Here is a 23,078-nt window from a genome sequence, read left to right on the forward strand (position 1 = left end):
TGCATGTAGATTTGACTCCATTCCATTCGATTTTGCCATTCTTTTAGGAGATGGCAGTTTCCTATTCGGCTGGCATTTACGATAACTATAAGTAAAAGTCAAGGGCAAACATCTGATAGAGTCAGATCATTCCAGCATGTTAAGATAAGGTTACCAGAAGGGTCATTTTCAAAGAAATATTATAGACTGTACTACATTTTAAGTAGTCGGGCTGCAGCATGAGTTCACAGTACATTTTTACACTTCCACATCAACTTTTCCCAGAAAATTGAGGAAGTGTAAGTGAAGAACAGAGTGAGAGGTTTCACCAGGAGATTAAAGACATGGAGATGAGGCACCAGGGGAGGTGATCAGTTTTTAAAATGAAAGGTGAGTTTTCAGTGGGCTTTTTACTATTCTGCCCTTTTCAGTAGTATTTTTAAGATGTATTTGAAAATTGCAAATTTTCGCAATGGGTACTGCTAGTATTAATTTATGCAGTTAAAGTATTGAAACAATTCTTCAAAATTTGCATCACTGCCAAGAATGTGTAATAAAGTTAAAGGTTCATGCACGTTTGACAGAGAACTAAAATTGAATTTCCAAATATTTAAGTGTTGAGATTATTCTATGAGACTATGCTTGATTGTTAGCTGGAATTGGCAGAAGGAACACTGAGGAGGGTTCTCTCCCATAAGTAAGAATGGACGAGTTGGAAGGGAATGGACAATTCGGAGTCTTGCCAAAATCACTTATTCTGACCTGCTTCTCATGAAACTAAAGTCCACAGCTGCAGTTCTTTTTTAATCTGGAAGAGTTTATTATTGATCTGAGATTGCCACAGTTGAGATCAATGATTCCTACATGTTGTTTAATGATAGATTTTTAATCAGTGTATGGCACTTTCTTTTGATAGAATGATCCATTGTTGGGATGTTTAGATGCACGATCAGCACGTTCATTACCTGGGTTGAAGGTTTTGTTGAATGTTTGATATTGATATAATCTAGGTCAGATCAGTTTCAAAATGGGATAACAGGAACAAATAGCAGACTGAATGGCTGTGATTGCACTTAAGGATTCCATATATATCAGAGCTTTCTTGAAATTCTGGTTGCTTACGTTATCTAGGGCTAGTTTCATTGCTGTTTGTTTGTTTGTTTGTAGGCTTTACAGTGCAAGAGCAGCAAAAGCCATAATGCACCAACTATGGTGATGTTAAATACATAGTTATATCTGTATAGATGTTTTTCAATTTTATACATTGTACAGTTTTATCTGTTTGAGGAAACCAAAAAATTTGGTCACATGCCATCTGGTAGGAGGTCAGAAATTCTGAAAGAGGTGTTTGTCGTGGAAAATTATGTAAACGTAGTTGTTGATCAGTATTGTGTTTGGGCAATCAATAAGTACATGCTGGAGTGAACTAAGTGTTGTACCCTGTGATGGATCAGTACCTGCAAGAAGATAGAAATGTGTCAGGCACGTAGGGCCTATTCATAGTCGAGCTAATACTACTTCATGTCTGTTCTCACATATACTCGACTTCCAAGACCTGAGATCTTTCTTTATACAGAGCAGTTTGTTACCAACTTGATTTGCCAGATATGTTGCCATTGCTCAACACTTTGCTTCTTTATAATTAACTTAAAATCAGAGAGTGGTATGCTAAAGCATTGATCTACAGGATCTGTAGCAGTTTTGGCAGATAGGTCAGCACATTCATTTCCAGCAATTCCAACGTGACCAAGGATCCAACAAAAGATAATCTGTTATTTGTTTTTATTTAACTTGGTCATGGTATTCCAAATGTGTACGAGTAAGAGGTTATGATGATTTTTATTCTGTTGTACAGCTTGAATAGCACTAATTGAGTCTGTGTAGATAACACTGGGCAAAATATTTGTTGAGAAAAGTGAAATTTAACACTATGTAGATAGCATAGAGTTCTGCAGGGTAGCTACTGTATTCGATGGGGAGTTTCTTGGCTATGGTAAGGTTGGGAAATAGTGCTTCTGCACCAACATGGGCATCAGTTTTAGCTCCATCTGTGTAGATTGGTATGTACTCTGCATGCTGGGTTCTCAATGCAGCATGAATTTGCAGTATGTTCTGTTGGGAAAACATGTGCTTCCCCAACGACGTGAGTGAAAGTTGCACAGCAGTATGTGTTACATCCAGGGTGGAACTGTACATGAAGTGGTAGGACATGTTGTGCTAAGGTCAATTTGCCAGTCACTGAGCAAGAAACGCAGGCACATCCAGTTTTATTGCGTAAAATTGTATAAAAAACACAGCTACTGAGAATGAGGAAGAAATTGCTGCAGCATCTACAGCTTTATCTGCTTTAGAGCAACTAGTATAAATATGTAGTTTCTCTGAGTTTTCCAAGGTATGGGTGGGCTTTATGTAGCTGCTGAAAGTTATTTGGCAGGGAGCCTTTCCCCCCCCCCCAATCTCAGAGAGAAATTATCACAAAGAGGTGAGATTTGAATCCAGGGAAGTTCAGGAGTAGCAACATCTTTGAGGATATGCTGGAAGTTAATGTTCCAATTGAGCATGAGCACTTCCAATTGAAGACCCACAACGTGGTTTTCATCAAGTTTACTGCAGTATAGCATAGCATACTGAGGGTCAAACAGACATTTCCAGCTCAGACTAGACAGAATGTTTTTAATTTCTGCCACATAGTTACACAGTAAGGAATTTCTTCTGAAGTGCAGTTGGGGCTCATGTGCCACAGATTGTAAGCTGTGGACTAAAGATATTCTGAATGCTCCCATATCTATCCTAAGGGCTATGCTGAATGATATGAATAGAGTATGTCTGCCACGGGCAAAGGTTGATGACGTTGTAGAGCGAATATCTTCTTTTAAGGGCACAAAAAGTGATATAGTTGTATACGTTGGCACTAATGATATTAAGAGTAGGAGACCGGCAGAATTACTTAACAAGTACAGGTCACTGTTGAACAAAAGCCGAGAATTAGGGTTGAATTTGAAAGTGTCTGCAATTCTGCCCAGACACGATAGGAGGGAGTATATGATGAGAGCCTTGTCGATCAATTCGGCCCTGGAAAGATTGTGCAAGGCTCAAGGGGTAGAAATGTTTTCAGCCTAGACTGTACTTGTTAACAGGAGAGATTGCTTCTACAGGGATGGAATACACTTAAATAGAAAGGGTGCAAGAATATTTGCTGATGCTATCGAGGCAGTGTTAGGTGGGTCAGAAAACTGCTAGCTTGGGGGGAGACAAAGACCAATAGATTGACAGTAGCCACTGGCAGAGGTGAAAGAGATTCTTGCACTGCTTCTATTAGAATGAGCAGAAGCCTGAAAAACAAGATGCATGATATTTCAGAGACTGCTGGGAGCCATTGCAGTACAAGTAAACACATGGGTTGTGTTAGGGTAGCTAAGAATAGAAACAGGTGCAGGTATACTTGCGTGTACACCAATGCTAGGAGTTTAGTAAATAAATTTGATGAATTTGAGGTATTGCTCAAAACATCAAAGGCAGATATTGTTGGGATATCAGAGACGTGGTGTCACACAGATATAAGGGATGCAGAACTGCAATTTGGGGAGTACAACGTCTACAGAAAGGATAGACAGGATAGGAAGGGGGAGGGGTTATGCTATTAGTTAAGAAACACATAAAAACCAAGGAAGTGAAGCCAGTCGACATCGCTGGACAGTGCAGTGTTGAGTCAGTTTGGTGTGACATAAGCATTGGGAGATCAAAATTGAGAGTAGGAGTGTGCTATAGGCCTAATGACTCTGATGAGTATAATAAGAAACTGTACAGGGAAATAGAGTGGGCCAGTAAATCAGAGAGTCTTATAATGGGAGATTTTAATTTGGGGGCTGGTCACTCACACACTAGCAGGGCTTTTGTGGATTTATTGGATGATTGTTTTCTACATCAGCATGTTCGGGAGGCAACTAGAGGGCGGAATACTCTTGATTTGATTATCAGCAGTGATTCTTCATGCATTAAGAATCTGCAGATAAATGAACCACTAGGTGGCAGTGATCACAGTGTGCTGAAGTGGGATTTACTGAAAGAGGTAACTACCATTAGGGGTAAAGGGAAGGGTTATTGCATCCGTAAAGGCGACTACGATGGACTGAGACAGTATTTAAATTCTATACAGTGGGACCAACTGATGATGTTACCAACAGCAAATTCAAAATGGGAAGCATTCAAAGAACTTATCTTGGAAGCTACTAGGCTTTACATACCAACTAAGAAATATTGTTCAAGGTTTAGGCCAAAATGGATGTCAGATGAACTAATGAGGCATATGGCAGAGAAGAAAAATGCATGGGATACTTACAAATTAACACATGACACAGAAGCCTATGATAGATACAAGTTAATATGCAACCAAGTTAGAAAGGAGGTTAGGCAGGCGAAGGCAGATTACGAGAAATCCTTGGCAAGGGATGCAAAGAAAAACAGCAAAGAGTTCTTTACTTATGTAAACTCTAGAAGGAAGGGGATGAATCAGATTGGTCCACTTGATATTGATGGGTCAACTGTTGATGATCCTGCTCAGGTAGCTAACAAACTAAATGAATATTTTGCATCGACATTCACACATGAGGAGTTATTCAGCGAGGGGAATGCCAGAGGTGTATTCAACTCTAGCAGTAAGCTACAGAATCTTGAAATAACTGGGAGTAAAGTGGAGGAGAAATTGTTGAAGATAAACACAAGAAAGGCACCAGGGGTGGATGGGATCTATCCAGTTATATTAAAGGGGGCAGCAAAGGAAGTAAGCAAACCCTTAGCCATAATTATGAGAGCTTTCTTGGACTCAGGGGAGGTACCCATACACTGGAAATGTGCAAATGTGACCCCAATTCACAAAGGAGGATCAAAGGTTGACACAAGTAATTATAGACCTGTGAGCTTAACTTCTGTTCCAGGAAAATTAATGGAGGCACTAGTTAAAGAAGCACTGCAGGATCATTTAGACAAGACTTCAGTTATAGCTCAGACACAGCATGGTTTTGTTAAGGGGAAGTCTTGCCTGACCAATTTGATTCGATACTATGATGCAGTTACAAAAGAACTGGATGCAGGGAATAGCTTTGATATTATATACTTGGATCTTAGAAAGGCTTTTGATACTGTTGCACATGGAAAACTGCTACACAAATTGGAGCAGTGTGACATTGAAGGCAAATTGCTGCTATGGATAAAGGGGTGGTTGAGGGGGAGAAGACAGAGAGTGGTAATCAATGGACACTGCTCATCGTGGACTAATGTTATTAGTGGATTCCCTCAGGACTCAGTGTTGGGTCCATTATTGTTTTCTGTATTTATAAATGATATTGATGATGGTATATCAAGCTTAAAGTCAAAGTTTGCAGACGATACAAAGGTTGGCAGGGTTGTCAAGGACACTACTGACACTATGCTGCTGCAACAGGATCTGGAAAGGTTGAGCAGATGGGCTGAGAGGTGGCAAATGAAGTTTAACATTGACAAATGTAAAGTACTACACATGGGAAACAGCAACCCCAGAGCAACGTATCAACTCTGTGGTACTACACTGACAGTGGTAGAGAATGAAAGGGACTTGGGGGTGGTTGTGCAGGCAGATATGAAGTTCTCTGAGCAGTGCAGACGGGTGCAAGAGTAGCTCATGGAGTATTGTCAATAATATACAGGAATTTTTCCAGCAGGGATAAGGAGGTGATTATTCCCTTGTATAAGGCAATGGTCAGGCCACACCTAGAGTACTGTATACAGGTCTGGAGGCCTCATTTCAAGAAGGATGTAGAGTTTCTGGAACGAGTACAGAGAAGGGCAACAAGATTAGTGAATGGAACAAAGGGGTGCTCTTACGAAGAAAGGCTTAAGTTTTGCAAATTACAGTGTCTGGAGACTAGGCACCAGCGAGGTGATCTGATAGAGGTGTATAAAGCCTTGAATGGTTTGAGCATGCTCAATGCTGATGGGATTCTTCCTCTAGCTCAGAATAATCACCTGAGAGGGCATAAATTCAAATTGAGGAAAGACAGATGTATCATAGACAGGTGATCCATAATCTAAGCAGGACCAAATTAAGATTTTATACAGATGTAAGAGAGAGTGCAGCATCCCAGAACTTAATGGAGACGGCTAATAACATGTTAAATTTTTTTAGACAGGTCACACAAAGATATGCTATATGAATAGTGAAGCTAAATTTATTATCTAAATATAAACCCAATAAACAAAAGTTGTTAGTAAGAAGAGGAATCGGGTTGTTTTTTTAAAATATTACAGGAACTGGTAAAGTAATTTCTGTTTTTAACAGATATGATTTGCAGTGGATTTCTTTTCTGCTAAGGAACAGCCATTCCATTGTGCCCACAATTATATTTTGGCTACAGAAATTTGAAGTTGCCTTTCAATGGTATTCATAGTTTGCAACTGATAAGAGATAATGAGGTCATAAGCAAACATGCACGATTCAACTATATTTGGTATGTCCCGTGTCATATTTGTAATTCTTACTGTAAATAATGTTACACTGAGGATGGTACATTGTGGTGCATCCTTCTCTTTTTCAAATGATTTGGATAAAGTGCTCATATATCTGATCTGAAACGTCAGGTCAAATATATGCTATTTCTGAAAGTGCAGATAACTCCCCGCCCTTCCCAGTTCAGTATTGAGGCTGGGAATTACACACGTTTGCCATTAAGTGCTTGAAATTTCTTCCAGATAAGTCTGTTGTCCATGTCCTTGTTAATGGTTGAAGTAAAACTTATCCAGGCATCTTTCTTTGCTTTTCTTCTTATTTGGTGGAACTTGGCTTTAAGTCATTTAAAATTAATGAATGATATTACTAGTTGCAGGAAATTACCAAAACAAATTACAAGCCCCATTTTTTTTTTTTTTTCCCCTGTTTAGTGTGTGCGCATTCCTGATTCCACACTAATTGCTGTGTTTGCATATTCCAGGCAAAGATTTTGGAAATTCAGAAGTAGCAGCTTGTAACATCTGGTTGGTTATACAATCAGTGACATTATCTATGGGCTGAGACTGCACTATAACATCATCAAACTGAACATGAGCCAGTGTGCTCTACAAAATTTCAAAGCGCAGTAATGCAATGGGGGCAAGTTTACTCATGTTTGGAGCTTGCAAAGGATCACTATTTAGTGTGTTATCAAGAACTGAATACTCCGTACTGGCATATATGGAGGGAGAACAGATTGACAGTTCTATTGCAGTCATGGATCCTGCAGAAAAATGGATATAGGTCGGCTTGCCACTGTTCAACAGGATAAGATAATAAGCATCAGGCACAGATTTTATCAGTTTACCTCTTTTGTCAATGGTTGGAGATCCCCACAGCAGATGATGAGCATTCAAGTACCCAAGTAAGCAGAACAAAGATAGCAGCTAGAGAAATACAAGCTAACTACAACAAAAAAAAAAAAACTGTCAGAACCAAAAACAACCCATAAAACCACATATTATACTGCTATCACACGATCAAAATGCACATGGCCACTACTTCAAAAGGAGTCTGAAGAAAAACATGTTTGGATGGAATGTTGTTTTTAATAATAATTGCCACCCCTGCATGAGCTAGCGAGTCAATACTCCTATTACATCTAAAGATAGTATAATTTTTAATTGTAGGACACTTGTGAATTTAAATAAGTTTTCTGTAAGGATATAACTGTTGGTTCATAACAATCATAGCTTGCACCTTAACGATGGTGGGACTGTTGTAATTCTGGGTATAAACCCCCATGCGCAAGCACACTGTGGATGGCCACCCAGGTGTGAACCAAAGTAAGCAGGCGTCAAGGTGTGGCTCCCATACCACACAGAGGAATGCCACCCCTCTGTGTTACCAGGCAATACTAGGTGGTAGATGACTCATCAACCAGTGCAATACCACCACTTTGCTTATTGGACGCTTGAAGTGGTGGAACCCATGTTTAGTCTCCAGAGCTAAGTTCCGGTCAACCCATTCCCCCTCTCTTCCATCACGCAGTATGATTGATGTCTTTTGAGGTTATGATGAACACCACAGCAAGATCCAAACTTGCTAACGTTTCTAAAACAGTGTTCGCAGCTGGCTGCTATTTAGTACACCAGACCAAACCTATTAGTAACTCTCTAGGAGGCTTCCGGATCAGCTTGATACCTCTACTCTGCCGGGCGACCAGAGGGAGTCCAAGTAGTGTGCATGTGGGTGGGGGCATTGTCAAGGCCACATTATGTCAAGGATTTGGGTATATTCTTACCACGTATATGCCATATATAAAAATTTCATTACTTCATACAGCATGCCCCACCCATTTTTTTTTTTTACTATTGAAAACACCATGAATTGTCAAACTAATAGAGCAAACTTATCTTTGAAAAGATGTAAACCTCCCAAACATTTCCTAGTTCATTTCACAAATATACATGGTCTCAGTTATAATATCAATGATGTCTATTTCCACTTACAGTCTGCCAAACCCCATGTACTTTTTCAGATAGAATCTCAATTATCGGTTGATTCAGCAACTGCTCATTTCAGTTGCCCAAATTATTCGATGTGCGATTCCTTTTGCAACAAAGGTGATACTTGTGCATATGTCCGTATCCATATTCTCTGTCAGAGACTTGATAATTCGGAATCTCCTCTTTTTGATCTTCTCCGGCTTAAAATCTCTCTACCTCATTCTGTTAAATTCATCTGTTATCACTACTGTTCTCCCAACTCCACTAATCACTTGGAAATCTTTGACTTCCTCTCACTGCAACTTGATTTTCTCCAGTCCAACTTTCCTAACAGTGGAGGTAATTTTCCTTGGTGATTTTAATGTTCAAAACTCCAGCTGGCTTCCATTTTCTAGTCACACAGACTAAGCTGGTCGAGATGCTGTGTCTTTTGCAATTACTAATGACCTCGCATAGATTGTTCATTTACATACCAGAATACCAGACACTCCTAACCATACAGCCGACATGCTTGATCTTTTTCTTGCACACAACCCTTCTGAGTACACAGTTGAAGTGAGTGGTCCTTTAGGCACCTCAGATCACAACTTGGTGATTGTCTCTTCTCCAATGGTGCCTTTATCTCGTGGCTATTCCCAACCTAGTTTTTGCATTACAAGAATGCAAAATGGGATGACCTGCGAGATTTCTTTTCTTCTTTTCCTTGGTCGGATTATTGTTTCAAAACTTGTGATGTCAACGTTTGCTCAGATCATGTCAGTGAAATTATTCTTGTAGGAATGGAATCCTTTATTCTATATTCCACTTTAAAATCTTGTCATTTATTGATTGGAAAACCTTGGTTTTCCAATCAATGTGCTAAGGCTGTTCAAGAGAAGAACATTGCATACCGTAATTGGCTTGTTTCCAATTTTTCAGTTTAATTTTCTGCTACACCAGAGCTCACAACAATTGTAAAGCAGTTATTAATTAGTCCAAACTAGATTTTGAACAGGCTAAGAGTAGAAAACTTGCTTCTTGCCCTAATGGTAGCCGAGCATTCTGGCCTCTCACCAAAGCTATTGGCCACAACTTTTGCCCATCTCTGTTCCCACCTCTGTCAAAACCAGATGGTTCTATTGTCACTTCAGCCAAAGATAAAGCCGACCTGCTAGCATCCCCTTTTTCTTCCACCTCATATAAGGATGTCAGAAGGATTTTGACAAATCTTGATGCTAAGAAGGCTCCAGGTTCTGGTGGTATTTCTCCACTTGTTCTCAAAACCTGTGCTCCTGAACTTACTCCTGTTCTTTGCTGCCTTTTGTCATTTTCTTATTCCAAAGGTGTTTTTCCTTCTCTTGAGAAATTTGCTCATATACAGCCAGTTCCTAAAAAGAGTGACAAATCACTCCCATCCAATTATTGTCCCATTGCAATTACTTCAACTCTTTCTAAAGTAATGGAGAAATCAATTAACCGCCAACTCTTAAACTATCCAGAAACCTTCCATGTAATCAACGATTGCCAGTATGGATTCCGTCAGTGTCCCACTGGTGATATTCTGGCTTATGTTATCCATTTATGGACAAATTCAATGGAAACGTTTGGTGAAACACAAGCAGTTGCTCTTGACATCTAAAAGGCTTTCAACCGTGTTTGGCATAAAGGTCTTCTAAAGAAGCTTCCAAGCAAGCTTATGGTTTGCCAACTGTTTTTTGTAATTGGCTATTGAGTTTTCTGTCTGACCACTCACTGACGGTGATGGTAGATGGCTCCGTCTTCTAACTTCTCCACTAATTTTGGCATTCCCCAAGGTTCAATTCCTTCCCCTCACTCTTTTCCTTGTGTATATTAATGAATTTCTTCCATTGACCAGAAATCCCATCCATAGTTATGCTGATGGTAGCACATTGCATTCCACTTCCAGTTTGAGAAACCTTGCCTGCTCAAACAGCTTCAACTTTTAGCATTAGCAAGGGTACACGACGCAAGAAAGCAAGCTTATATAGCATCAGCCAAAAAAAAAAAAAAAAACCGTCATTTCACCCATCCCCTCGCTCAAAATGTCTGTCAAGTTCTGCCTTGACTCTATTTAAGCTATCAATTTCTACAACGACAGATGGAAGTTTGTTCCAGCAATTAACCACCCGCTGGCTAAAGGCAAACTTCCACACATCTATTCTACAACTGTCTTTCCTCAATTTGAATTTATGCCCTCTCAGGCGATTATTCTGAGCAAGAGGAAGAATCCCATCAGCATTGAACATGCTCAAACCATTCAAGGCTTTATACACCTCAATCAGATCACCACACAGGTGCCTAGTGTCCAGACACTGTAATTTGCAAAACTTAAGCTTGTCTTCGTAAGAGCAATCCTTCGTTCTGTTCACTAATCTTGTTGCCTTTCTCTGTACTCGTTCCAACAGCAATACATCCTTCTTAAAATGAGGCCTCCAGACCTGTATATAGTACTTAAGGTATGGCCTGACCATTGCCTTATACAGGGTGTCTCAAAAATATTGGCATAAACATTTAGGGGAAGTAGGTGACATCTAAAGAAATCTGAATCGCATAGGAACCCATAACCTGAAATGTCACCATAAGTCGGTAGATGGCGCTGTTCGTCAGTTCACGAGAGGGAAAATTTCTGGTTTACTCATTCAAGCAGTAGTCGCCGCACGAAGAGCATGCATCAATATACGAACTGTGAGCCAGCAGACGTGCACCTAGTGTATGGATTAGCAGAGGGCAATGGACGAGCCACTCAACGAATTTATGGAGAATGCTTCCCAGACAGACATGTACCAGACCACCGTTTGTTTGCGCATGTGCATCAAAATTTGTGCGATTATGGGTCATTTAGAGGTAACAGGAGTAGTGCGGGCAGACCACGTTCGACGCGAACTCACCCCATGGAAGAAACTGTGTTGAATGCCGTCCAGAATAATCCTACTACCAGCAAACGTGCCATTGCCTCTGCCTTAGGAGTGTCTCGTTTCAGTGTACAGCGTGTCTAGCACGACGATTCCTTACACCCCTTTCATCTCCAAAGGGTTCAGTTACTGCTCCCCCAAGATCATCCTGCACGTGTGGCTTTTGCGCAGTGATTTCTCCAAGAAAGTGTTCAAGACTTGAATTTTCCAGCTTATGTTTTGTTCACAGATGAGGCTTATTCAATCAGCACAATGCTCATGTGCGGGCTCACGACAACCCACACGGTGTGCACCACCATGCGGCACAACATCACTTTGCGATAAATGTGTGGGCAGGTATGGTCGGTGACTGCTTAGTCGGCCCATACCTTTTACCATCCCGCATGAACTCTGCTAAATATCGGATCTTTCTTGAACAAGTTCTACCAGGGTTACTTGACGATGTTCCAGCAAATGTGAGACGCACCATTTAGTTTCAACATGATGGGGCGCCTGCCCATTATGGAAGGTGTGTTCATGACCATTTGAACAGGTGTTTTGGGCATCGATGGACTGGCTGTGGTGGACCCGTTGCCTGGCTCCCACGCTCACCTGATTTATCGAGCCTTGATTTCTTTCTGTGGGGGCAACCAAAAATCTATTGTGTATGAATCGTCTGTGGAGATGGAAATGGATCTCGTGGCGAGACTCGTCTGCGCTGCTGCTATTGTCAAAGAAACTCCAAGTGTGTTCGACCGTGTCTGCCAATCCATTCTGCATCGGTGTCACGCATGCATCGCATGTCATGGTGGAACCTTCAAGCATCTATTGTAACATCATGAAATGCATCCATCTCGTACTTCATTGTTAATATTATGTCAAATAAATGTTTGCCACTAATTACTGTCTTGTGTCATTTCTGCTTATTGTGCCTCTGCTACTACTTTCCCCATGACATTTCCGGTTATGGGTTCCTATGCGATTCACATTCCTTTAGATGTTTTCTACTACCTCCTCTAAATGTTTGTACCAATATTTTTGGGACACCCTGTATAAGGGGATAATCACCTCCTTATCCCTGCTAGAAAAATTCCTGTATATCATTGACAAGACACCATGAGCTACTCTTGCAGACCATCTGCACTGCCCAGAAAACTTCATATCTGCCTACACAATTACCCCCAGATCCTTTTCATTCTCTACCACTACCACTATCGGTGTGGTACCACAGAGTTGATAGGTTACTCTGGGATTACTGCATCCCTTTTTTTTTTTTTTTTTCTTTTAGGAGCATTATCAACTGAGGCCATATTGCTAAGGGGATATGCGGTGGTCATTTCCTGACCTTTCCGCATTCTCGGTATTCGGTGGTCACGGGCTCAAACCCTGGTCTAATCAAGAAGCACTGCTTCCCATATGTAGTACTTTACATTTGTCAATGTTAAACTTCATTTGCCACCTCTCAATTCATCTGCTCAACTTTTCTAGATCCTGTTCCAGCAGTGTACTATCATTAGTGTCATTAACAACCCTGCCAATCTTCATATCGTCTGCAAACTTGGACATTAAGCCTGATATACCATCATCAATATCATTTATAAATACAAAAAACAACAATGGATCCAACACTGAACCCTGAGGGTCTCCACTAATAACGTTAGTCCACGATGAGCAGTATCCATTGATTACCACTCTCTGTCTTCTACCATTCATCCATCCCTTTATCCAAACCAGCAATTTGTGTCCAATGCCACACTGCTCCAATGTGTGCAGCAGTCTTCCATGTGCAACAGTATCAAAGGCCTTTCTAAGATCCAAATATATGATATCAAAGTTATTCTTTGCATCCAGTTCCTTTGCGACTACATCATAGTATCCAATCAAATTTGTCAGGCAAGACTTCACCTTAACAAACCCCATGCTGCATCCAAGCTATAACTGAAGTCTTGTCTAGATGATCCTGCAATGGTTCTTTAACCAGTGCTTCCATTAATTTCCCCTGGAACAGAAGTTAAACTAACAGGTCTGTAATTACCTGTGTCTCCCTTTGATTCTCCTTTGTGGATTGGGGTCACATTTGCATATCTCCAGTCCATGGGTACCTGACCAGGGAAGCTCTCATAATTATGGCTAGGGTTTGCTTACTTCTTTTGCCGCCTCCTTTAATATAACTGGATAAATTCCATCCACCACAGGTGCCTTTCTTATGTTTGTCTTCAACAATTTCTCCTCCACTTTACTCTCAGTTATTACAAGATTATCTAGCTTCCTGCCAGAGTTGAATACACCTCTGGCATTTCTCTCCCTGAATACCTCCTCATGTGTGAATGTAGATGCAAACTTCTCAAATATTCGCTACCAATTCCTTAAATGCCGATCTTCAGGTAATTCTCCAGTGGGGCAAAGACAACTTAGTTGATTTCAATCCTTCTAAAACTCAGTCCTGTATCTTGCAAAAAGGATTCTTCTGCTCCTATGCTTATCTTCGGTGACTCTCCAATTTCTAGGCAAGATGATATATCTCTTTTGATGATTACCCTGACTCCTAATCTCTCTTGGCACAAGCACATTAAAAATATTGCTTCCTCTGCATCTAAAAAACTTGGTTTTCTCTTTCGCTCTCAGCGTTACTTTTCACCAAACAGGTGTTCAATCTGTGTACAAATCGCAAATGCCCCCTACTATGGAATATTGTTTCCACATCTGGGGCTGCGCCCCAAAACTTCTCTCAAGCTTCTAGATTCCATTCAGAAGAGGGCAATTAGGTTAATTAATGACTCATCTCTAACAGTCTCTCCACCCGCTGTCTCATAAACATACTGTTTCTGCTGCATGCCTTTTCTACAGATACTTCCATGGGCACTGTTCTTCTAAATTGGCTTCTATAATTCCCGCTGTCTCTTTCAAAACAGTCGAAACACGTGCCACCACCAGCCAACATCCATTTACTGTTCAAATTCAAACTCACAGAACCAACTTTTCATCTTCCTTGTTTATTCATTCAACTGCCGTTTTATGGAACAACCTTCCTTCATAAGTATTTCCTGAAAATTATTGTCTATCGAAGTTCAAGTCTAATGTCAACAAGTATCTTCTTTCGTCTTCTCAACCTCCAACCCAAGCACGGTACTAAGTATTATGGGTTCTAATACCTCTTGTGTTTGGGATTTTCATAAAAAAAAAATTAATAAGATCCTGCAAATTGTCATTTGTATTCTGAAAGCCTCTACAATTCCACTGAAGGATTCTTTTCATATGTGATTTTATGGGTTGTTTTTGGTTCTGACAGTTCTTTTGTTGTAGTTTGCCTGTATCAGCCTATTGTTGTGTCTTTCTTAGGAAGAAAAGGCATGTCGTATCCACCTCATCAGTCATGTGCAGTTCTAAAATTCTATCAATTGAATCATGCTGTTCATCAATATCCATTCTGATGGAGAGTGATGGTTGTGGTTTGATGGTTTCTGTCACTTTCAGTTTTGTTGTTGGAGGTACATCAGCTGGTATGGTAATTGGGATATTAATACCTTGTTCAGCTGTTTGTTGCAAAAGGACATTGTTTGGAAGCAGAGAGGAAGAAATGTGCCCAATTAGCAATAGATATATTTGTAGGAACTAATACATCTGTCTGAATACCAATTGATTGAAAATGTTAAGCAGCTGAGCATCATGCATTTTTTCTTGCTTCCATAGTTCACATGTTTTGGAAAATGCTGGGTGGTAAAGGTGCAATCAGACTGGTTGTGCTCCTTTGGCCCACAATTACAACGTACTGCCTCACTTTGACATGCAGTTTGGGAGTGTCCATATTTTTGGCACTTGTAGCACCTGAGGGGTTCGAGGTGTGTGGTCAGACAGCAATAGGGATAGCCTGCTTTTCACAGATGGTGGTAAGTTAGGAGAGTTAAAAGAGAATTATGCTCCTTGTTGGAACAAGACTTTGTGATTCATGATTCTCCTTGCTTGGATGCAATGGCTCAATTGGAACAACTACCTTTCTGCTGTCTCCGACCAAGTACACCTCTTCATGATTACAGTGTATCCAGACACTAAACAAGCGATGCACCAGGCTACAAGCCCTGCAGGTTGCTAACTGGTTTCAGAAACATGACAATGAATTCTCTGTCCTCCCATGACTACCAAACTCGGCCAACATCAACACAATTGAGCATGTTTGGACGTACAGGAAATCCCCAATTTAAGTAAGAGTTGCGTTCCGCAGAACTCTATGTAAGACGGAATGAAGCAAAAAAGAAATGTTCGATGAATATGTAAATAGAATTATTTATTCAATTTTCTTTTAATCTCATGCGCAGGAAAAATTACAAAGTGTACAAAATTACAAAAATTTCAAAATTATAAAATTACAAAAAAAGGGAGGGGACAAGCATACCATCAGTAAGTTTTACCTTTCGAGCATTGTTGCCAGAATTAGCCTCTCCAGCTGATAAGTATGCCACTGAAGAGGTTGAGGGCTGTGGAAATTTAGAAGGGGATTTTTTCCAACACATCACAAAATTTCCCTGCTGTCACAGAATCGGCACTGGCGACTTCACTGCATACTTTAATGTTGTGGAAACCAGCATAATGCTTCAACCTATTAAACCACCCACTGCTTGCCACGAACTTGACTTGGGTTCGCCATACTTTTTGTGGCAATGGGAAATTGTGAGAGCGAAGTTAAAAAATATGTAATTAATGATATTGAAATTTCGCAAGATTATTTAATGAAAAAACTTTCAAGCCTACAGACTAGTAAGGCTCCTGGAGTTGATGGAATATACCCTATAATCTTGAGAGAGGCGGCAAGCGAGTGCATTGAACCACTGAGGCTGGTTATGCGAGCATCACTAGACTCTGGGGAGATTCCCTTGGATTGGAAAAGTGCAAATGTATCTCCCATACATAAGGGTGGCTCTAAAAGTGAAGTGGGAAATTATCGACCTGTCAGTCTGACTTCAGTAGTAGGGAAAATCACGGAGGCATTGATCAAGGGTGGAATTCAGGATCATTTGGATAGAATTGAAATTCTCAAGGATACTCAGCATGGTTTTGTAAAGGGAAAATCATGTTTAACAAATCTGGTTCGCTATTTCGAAAGGGTCACTCACGAGCTGGATTTAGGGAATAATTTCGACATTGTTTATTTAGATTTCAGCAAAGCTTTTGACTCAGTCCCACATGAGCGGTTGCTTTATAAGCTGGAACAGGTTGGAATCACTGGGAAAATCCTTAGATGGATAGAAGGATGGCTTCAGGGCAGGAGGCAGAGGGTTGTGATAAATGGCTATTCCTCAGATTGGGTTGATGTAAGAAGTGGGGTTCCCCAAGGATCAGTATTAGGACCACTGTTGTTTTTAATTTTCATAAACGACATTGATGAAGGGATAGAGGGCGTGATGTCTAAATTTGCAGATGATGTTAAAATTGGTAGAGTAGTTAATGATCACTGTCAAGCTGAGCTTCTTCAGAGAGACCTAGATAGACTTCAAGAATGGTCAGAAAAATGGCAGCTGTGCTTTAATCCAACAAAGTGTAAGGTATTACACCTGGGAAACAGTAATCCCAAAATAACTTATTCACTTGGTGGAGTTCAACTAAACCCAGTACTGGAGGAAAGGGACTTGGGTGTTACGATACGGTCAGACATGAAATTCTCTGAGCATTGTAAACAGGTTGCAAGGAAGGCCCATGGTGTCCTATCGATGATCTATCGAACTTTTGCAAGTAGAGATAGGGACGTGATAATCCCATTATATAAGGCCTATGTTAGACCACACTTGGAATACTGTGTTCAAGTATGGAGACCGCACCTAAAGAAAGACATCGAGCTTCTTGAAAGGGGGCAAAGAAGGGTAACTCGCCTGGTGAGATCGGCAAAAGGGCGTCCTTATGAAGAAAGACTTCGAATATGTGGGTTGCAGAGTTTGGAAACTAGACACCTTAGAGGAGATTTGATTGAGGTGTTTAAGGCTCTGAGAGGCATCAGTAAAATGAATGAGGACAAAATTTTCAAGATTATAAATGATGCTAGAACTAGGGGACATAAATTCAAGTTACGCGGGGAAATGTTTAGATTGGACTGCAGGAAGTTTTATTTTAGCCAGCGAGTTATAAATTACTGGAATAAATTGCCTTCATGGGTGGTAGAGGCCGACAGTTTGGGGAAATTCAAAGGTCATCTGGATAGTACTTTCGGGTAAGGGAAGCGCATAGGATGATAGGATTAATTTCCTTTTTATTTAATTTTTAATTTCATTTTATTATTTTTATTTATTTATTAATTATTATTATTTATTTATTTAATTTTTGTTTTTATCATTGTTTTGTTCGGATTTTTTTTTTTTTTTTTGGCTGGTGCAGCATAAGCCATAGGCTTTCTTGCACCATACGGTCGTTACTAATACTAATACTAATACTAATACTTATCCTTAATGTCTTCATAAATACTTCTTGCTTTTGCTTGAATGACCATTAGACACAAGGGGCACCCGCTTCTGAATTTGATTTTCCATTCATATTATTAATAGCTTTTCCACCTTCGATATAGCACCTGAACACTGCTTTGTGATCACTGTTGACCTTAAATGCATTGATCCTTTAACATGTTCTTTTATACATGCACTGTCCTTTGAAATAGTTGTTGTTGTTATTTGGTTTTTAGGAGCATTAGCAACTAAGGCCATATTGCTCTGGGGATGTGCGGTGATCATTACCTGACCTTTCCGCATCCTCTGTATTTGGTGGTCACGGGCTTGAACACCGGTCTAGTCAAGAAGGGTGTGCTATGCACTGCTGCTCCTGCACATCTGGCTACAGAGGTGCCCCTTTGAAATAGTAGTATTCACTGTTGAAGCAGTGAGATCTAATTCCCATGCAATAGATGACAAACTTTGTCCTGCTTCATACTTCTTAATCATCTTCATGTCAAAAATCAATGTTTTTCGTTTCCTAGCCCTGCCACCACTTGCACTTTCCATTGGTCACTTTCCCTCACCATTGTAATAAGTAAATACGAATGAAGAGAAGATTCTGAAAGTTTATTTATGTTTTTTATATGATTGAAGATTTCAGTGAAGGGGAATACATTTCAGCATAATACCGTAACGTATTATGCAACAACACCTTGTGTATACATGACACCTTGTGTATACATGACAAGGCACGTAAGTGCTATATTAAGGGCAAAAGGTGTCCTCCTGAGATATTAGGTAGGTGTTGCTAATGCAAAGACAATTCTGTGTACATATATATATGTCAGAAATGAGTATCTATGGTAGTTTTAAATATATATAGTTTCCACTAATAATTATTCTATGCTGTGTAGCAAAATTAATCTAAATCTTTTTTGACTGCCCTTATAAGACAAACATTATAAGAAAGCAACAATTAATTCTTCCAGGAAAGTTTTACAGGTTGTTTAAGCCTGTAATACCGTAATATTAAGCCTGTAATATTATATGCATCATGGAAGTTAAAGTTACTACAAAAGATTTCCTCTCCGTGTATCTTATAACCAACTAATAATGAACACATTAAAAGTCCTACATTAGACTCTTGGTTATCAACGTTATATTATAGTTCCTTTTTATGCAGTTATTATAGACAACAACCAGGGAAAGAGCAGCCCCTTTTTTTCTCCAGGCATGGTCTTAATCATTCATATAGTTAATTTTTTTTTATTTTTACTTTTCACTTTTATTTCCTATGGAATGTAAATCATAATTAAATAGATTTACAGGGGTGAGTACTGAATAAGCTTTTGTTAAAATTTAATGGCTACTAGGCATGCTCAACCTAACTTGCCTACATGCCTCAGGAAATGTAACTTTATTTTCTATTTTCCATTTTTGAATTTTCTTTCCTGGCATCCATAACGCATAAGCTTCAGAAAAGGCAGGGCGACTTCCTTTGCAGTTTGGACAAGCAGGAGTTGTGACTGAGCAGTCTGCTTTAGTATGTTCTTTAGATCCACAGATGGGACAGATGTCGACACACCTGATGGGAATGACCATATTTCTAGAATTTGAAGCAATGAATCAGATCTGGAGGCTGAACATTAAAATGATGGATCTAGTTGAAGTGAGATTTCCATAGTAGTAATTCTTCAAAGACTGTAATTAGATCCCACTCACTGATGACACATTTTGATTAATTTAAGGTTCTGTGGGAATTAACTGATACTTTCAGCACACTAAATGTTGTTTTCTTTAATAGCAGCTCAGAATGTTTTGAGTTGGCTGTTTCAATCAGGAGGTCCCTGGATTGTGTCACCATTTCTGGCAATCCAGCAATTAATTCCAAATATTTTTTAATCAAGAATGGTGATAACCTGCACACAGGTTGGGTGGAAAGAAGATGAATCACCAGGAAATTTGGTAAATCATTATGAAATTGTGCTTCCCTTTGAAGCCTATTTGGGTTGATGTGAGTCATGGTAGATGTCAGGAGGTTCTGATCTTGAGCTAGTAGGCTCTAAAGGTGGATAATTGCAATTATCCACCTTTAAATTATCTTTCAGCTACTCTGAAACACATTCTCACTACAATTCCACACCTTATCAACAAACTGTTGGTCTAAGAAATGCACTGCATACATAAGCAGTTAGTATCACAAATTATATGCTGAAAGGTACATGGAATAAGAAAGAAGATTGCAGCTAATGAATGGCCATCTGTAGGCAGTAGATACTGCCTAGAGAATTTCTCTTCATATAAATGCTGACATCTACTTTTTATCAAATGATGCATAAAAGCAAGTAAATTTAAACTGGAAAACGATGGTTGCAGAATGGAAGCAGAAAATTTGCATTCAGCACAAAACAATCAGTTGGACTTAATTGTGTTTGTACTGAATAAACTTCCACGCAGAGGTAGACGGTCTCAATAAATTTAAGTAAGGTTGGGAAAAATTATTGGAGAGAATGGGCAAATAAATAATTTTTTTTTAGATGCACTTAAAAATGGATATACATAAAAATAAAAAGGAATAGCTGGATAAAAATCTGAGTTTTCTTAATTAACAAAATAATAGTAACCTTACCTGTTCAGAACTTTTTCCAGCTACATTTTGCAAAACTTCAATAAATGGTCTCTTGCATTCAATGTCATTTGGCATGGTAATGAAATTGGCAACTAAAAAATTAAATTGGAGTTGTGTTAAACTTAATCCTTTATTTATAAAGGATTTTAAGTAGTGAATCCATTCTTTATTGCCTCCACAATATTTAAACCTTTCTAATCTGTGAAGAGTATCAACGCAGAGGAAAGCTTCTGACAGAAATTCATTAAATTCCTGTATATTTAAATATTTAAAGTTTTCATCTAAAATGTTTCTTTCTTTTTCCTCTGCAGATGACAGTAATTTTTCTACCTGCTGAATAATTTTTATGGCTGCAATTTCATTTCTAGATTTACTGCATTTATCTATATCAGGAGAAGATGCCACAATCTGAAGGGCTGGCAGTATTAATGTGGCTGCTAACACTGGAGAAATATCTTCCCTTTTTAAAAGTGCCTCACCTATATGACACGAAAAATAGGAAAAAAAGTATTTAAATTTATCATGTTAAAATCATTTATCTTTAAATGACTATTCAAGCAAATTAAGAATACTGAATAGTTAAAACTGTTGAGTATTCTTAAATTTTCAAAATACAAAATTAAGTATTAGGTGTCTTAATTTTTTTGCTATAGTAGGACATTGTAAACTTTTACAGCAAAGCTAAGGGTAATTATTTAGCTCATCTTGGGACTGTTTTTAATATATATAGACATATATACTTCTATTTTGGTCTTGTTATCAAGTGTTTCTCAATAGAAATTTCTCTATACATTAATTATTTTAATAAAAATGTTTAAAAAATAAAAGGATATACTTAAAGGTATATCACATCAATGTATATCATAAAAAGTATATCATCTTTAAGAGGTGATTTCTAACATTTTTAAAAATTTACATTAAATGCAAGGCTTAGCCAAAGGCATAAATCTTAGCCAAAAGCCTTCAAAAAGAATTGAAAGTCACCTTTCTTTTGTGCTTTTAAATATCACAACTAACTTTAATAACGCCCTTTCTTTGTCACCTAGGGATACTGCTCATGCCTCCCTGTTGTCACACTATGGCCACAGATGCTGATGCACCTAAAAAATCCCCAAACAAACAAAGAAACCTGTTGGTAGCCTGAGTGTAAAGACAAAATTCAGGACTAAAAAAGAACTTCATGCAGTTTTGGTGAAGATTACACCTGATAACCCATTCATGTTGTGAAGCTGCTCCATCACCATATATTTCTGGTCATAGTTACATCTGTTCCCAGTTTTACATTTCCCCCCACCACTGTTAAAGACACAAATGACACTAGTCTTTGAATACTTGATAGGAGCAATGGCAAAAAGTTCTGAGAATTGGAATATTAATTGACTAGTTTCTATTTTACTGGTAAAAAAGCATCCAAGACTACACTGCACTTGACCATGCCATAAAAAGTATGAAAGGTAAAAGAAAAAAGAGCAGTATACAGACTAAAAACAAATGCTCAATATTATATACATTTATAATAATTAATAATTTATAATAATTAATAACGTGTAAAAATTTAAAACATCTGACATGTGGTAATTGTGTGATAAAATCTGACTGAGTGTATAAGGCCCCGTAAGGTGAGTTAAAGTGGTAAAACATATATTTCAAGCATGTGTAAAATTACTGCAATCAATTAAAATGTTTTATAGTTGAAATGGTGTCACCAGACTCACATAGGAAGATCATCAGTGCTCAGCAGGAAAGAGTGTGTAAAAAAGAATGTCCTATGAAGAACAAGAGAAGGACAACTTCCTCTTTACAATTGCTGCGCAGACTAGACTGCCGTGTTTCAATTACTGGCTTTATTTGATGCAATTTATTTGTTGTCTGTTTATTCCATGAATCCTGCCATTGGGAGTATATTGCATTCTTCATGATTTACCTGTAGCCTATATAGGGGACTGACATGTGGACATGCATTTTTGTAAGAAGCAGCTCCTAGAATGCCAGTTCAAAGAAACCAAGTTACACAAACCAAGCCACCCATTAAGACCTATCATTTCTTTTAGTAGATCAGCTTTTCCTAATTTATCCACCTTCCTTGTCAAAATTATATCCCCACTCACTCGATTCTCTACATTCAAAATTAATAATACCAACCAAGCCTTCCAAAAAATTAGTAACACCACCATATCTGATGGAGACGTATTAGCTTCCTTTGACGTCATTTCCCTATACACTAATGTTCATATTCCTTTCACCCTACAAGCATTATGCGTACTTCTAACAGCAGAAGACACTTTAACAAAACATACCTCTCTTTCAGTTGACCACATCCTTGAACTCACCACTCTTTTATTAGAAGCTAGATATTTTAGATTTAATAATAAAATTTATCGACAAACATTCGGTTTACCAATGGGTTTAGGCATTTCTGTCCCCCACCCTTCTGAAATTTATCTCGCTACTATTGAAAATCAAATTTTACAACCTTTCCCTTCTGAAATTAAATTATACATTCGCTACACTGACGATATCCTAATAATAGGCAACAGATCAACCATAGACAATCTCTTTTTAAAATTCAATTCAATACATGACAGGCTAAACCTTACTCTTGAAATCGGAATGAACAACCAGATCAATTTTCTTAATCTCGCTATTTATACAACAGGCACAAATTTAAATACAAAGATTTTTAGGAAAAACACGCACACC

At 38.8% G+C, this 23,078-nt stretch overlaps 2 protein-coding genes across 3 annotated transcripts in view; both read right to left on the reverse strand.

Annotated features, from left to right (window-relative positions):
- LOC150083319 (focadhesin-like) overlaps positions 1–20,599 on the reverse strand; it is a 457,209-nt gene extending 436,610 nt beyond the window's left edge. For both annotated transcript variants that reach the window (XM_090377973.1, XM_090377972.1), the window contains exon 1: positions 20,379–20,599. In XM_090377973.1, coding sequence (XP_090234099.1) covers positions 20,379–20,453 — 75 coding nt within the window. In that variant the 5' untranslated portion in view covers positions 20,454–20,599. The remainder of the gene's footprint in view (positions 1–20,378) is intronic.
- LOC150083320 (focadhesin-like) overlaps positions 20,479–23,078 on the reverse strand; it is a 181,298-nt gene continuing 178,698 nt past the window's right edge. The window contains exons 9-10 of the mRNA XM_090378475.1: positions 20,569–20,857; positions 20,479–20,506 (exon numbers count right to left, since the gene is read on the reverse strand). Of these exons, the coding sequence (XP_090234601.1) occupies positions 20,479–20,506; positions 20,569–20,857 (317 nt within the window). The remainder of the gene's footprint in view (positions 20,507–20,568; positions 20,858–23,078) is intronic.

This window comes from Mastigoproctus giganteus, chromosome 7, assembly GCF_048544385.1.
Source record: "Mastigoproctus giganteus isolate SK-2022 chromosome 7, ASM4854438v1, whole genome shotgun sequence".
Classification (NCBI taxonomy): Eukaryota; Metazoa; Arthropoda; class Arachnida; order Uropygi; family Thelyphonidae; genus Mastigoproctus; species Mastigoproctus giganteus.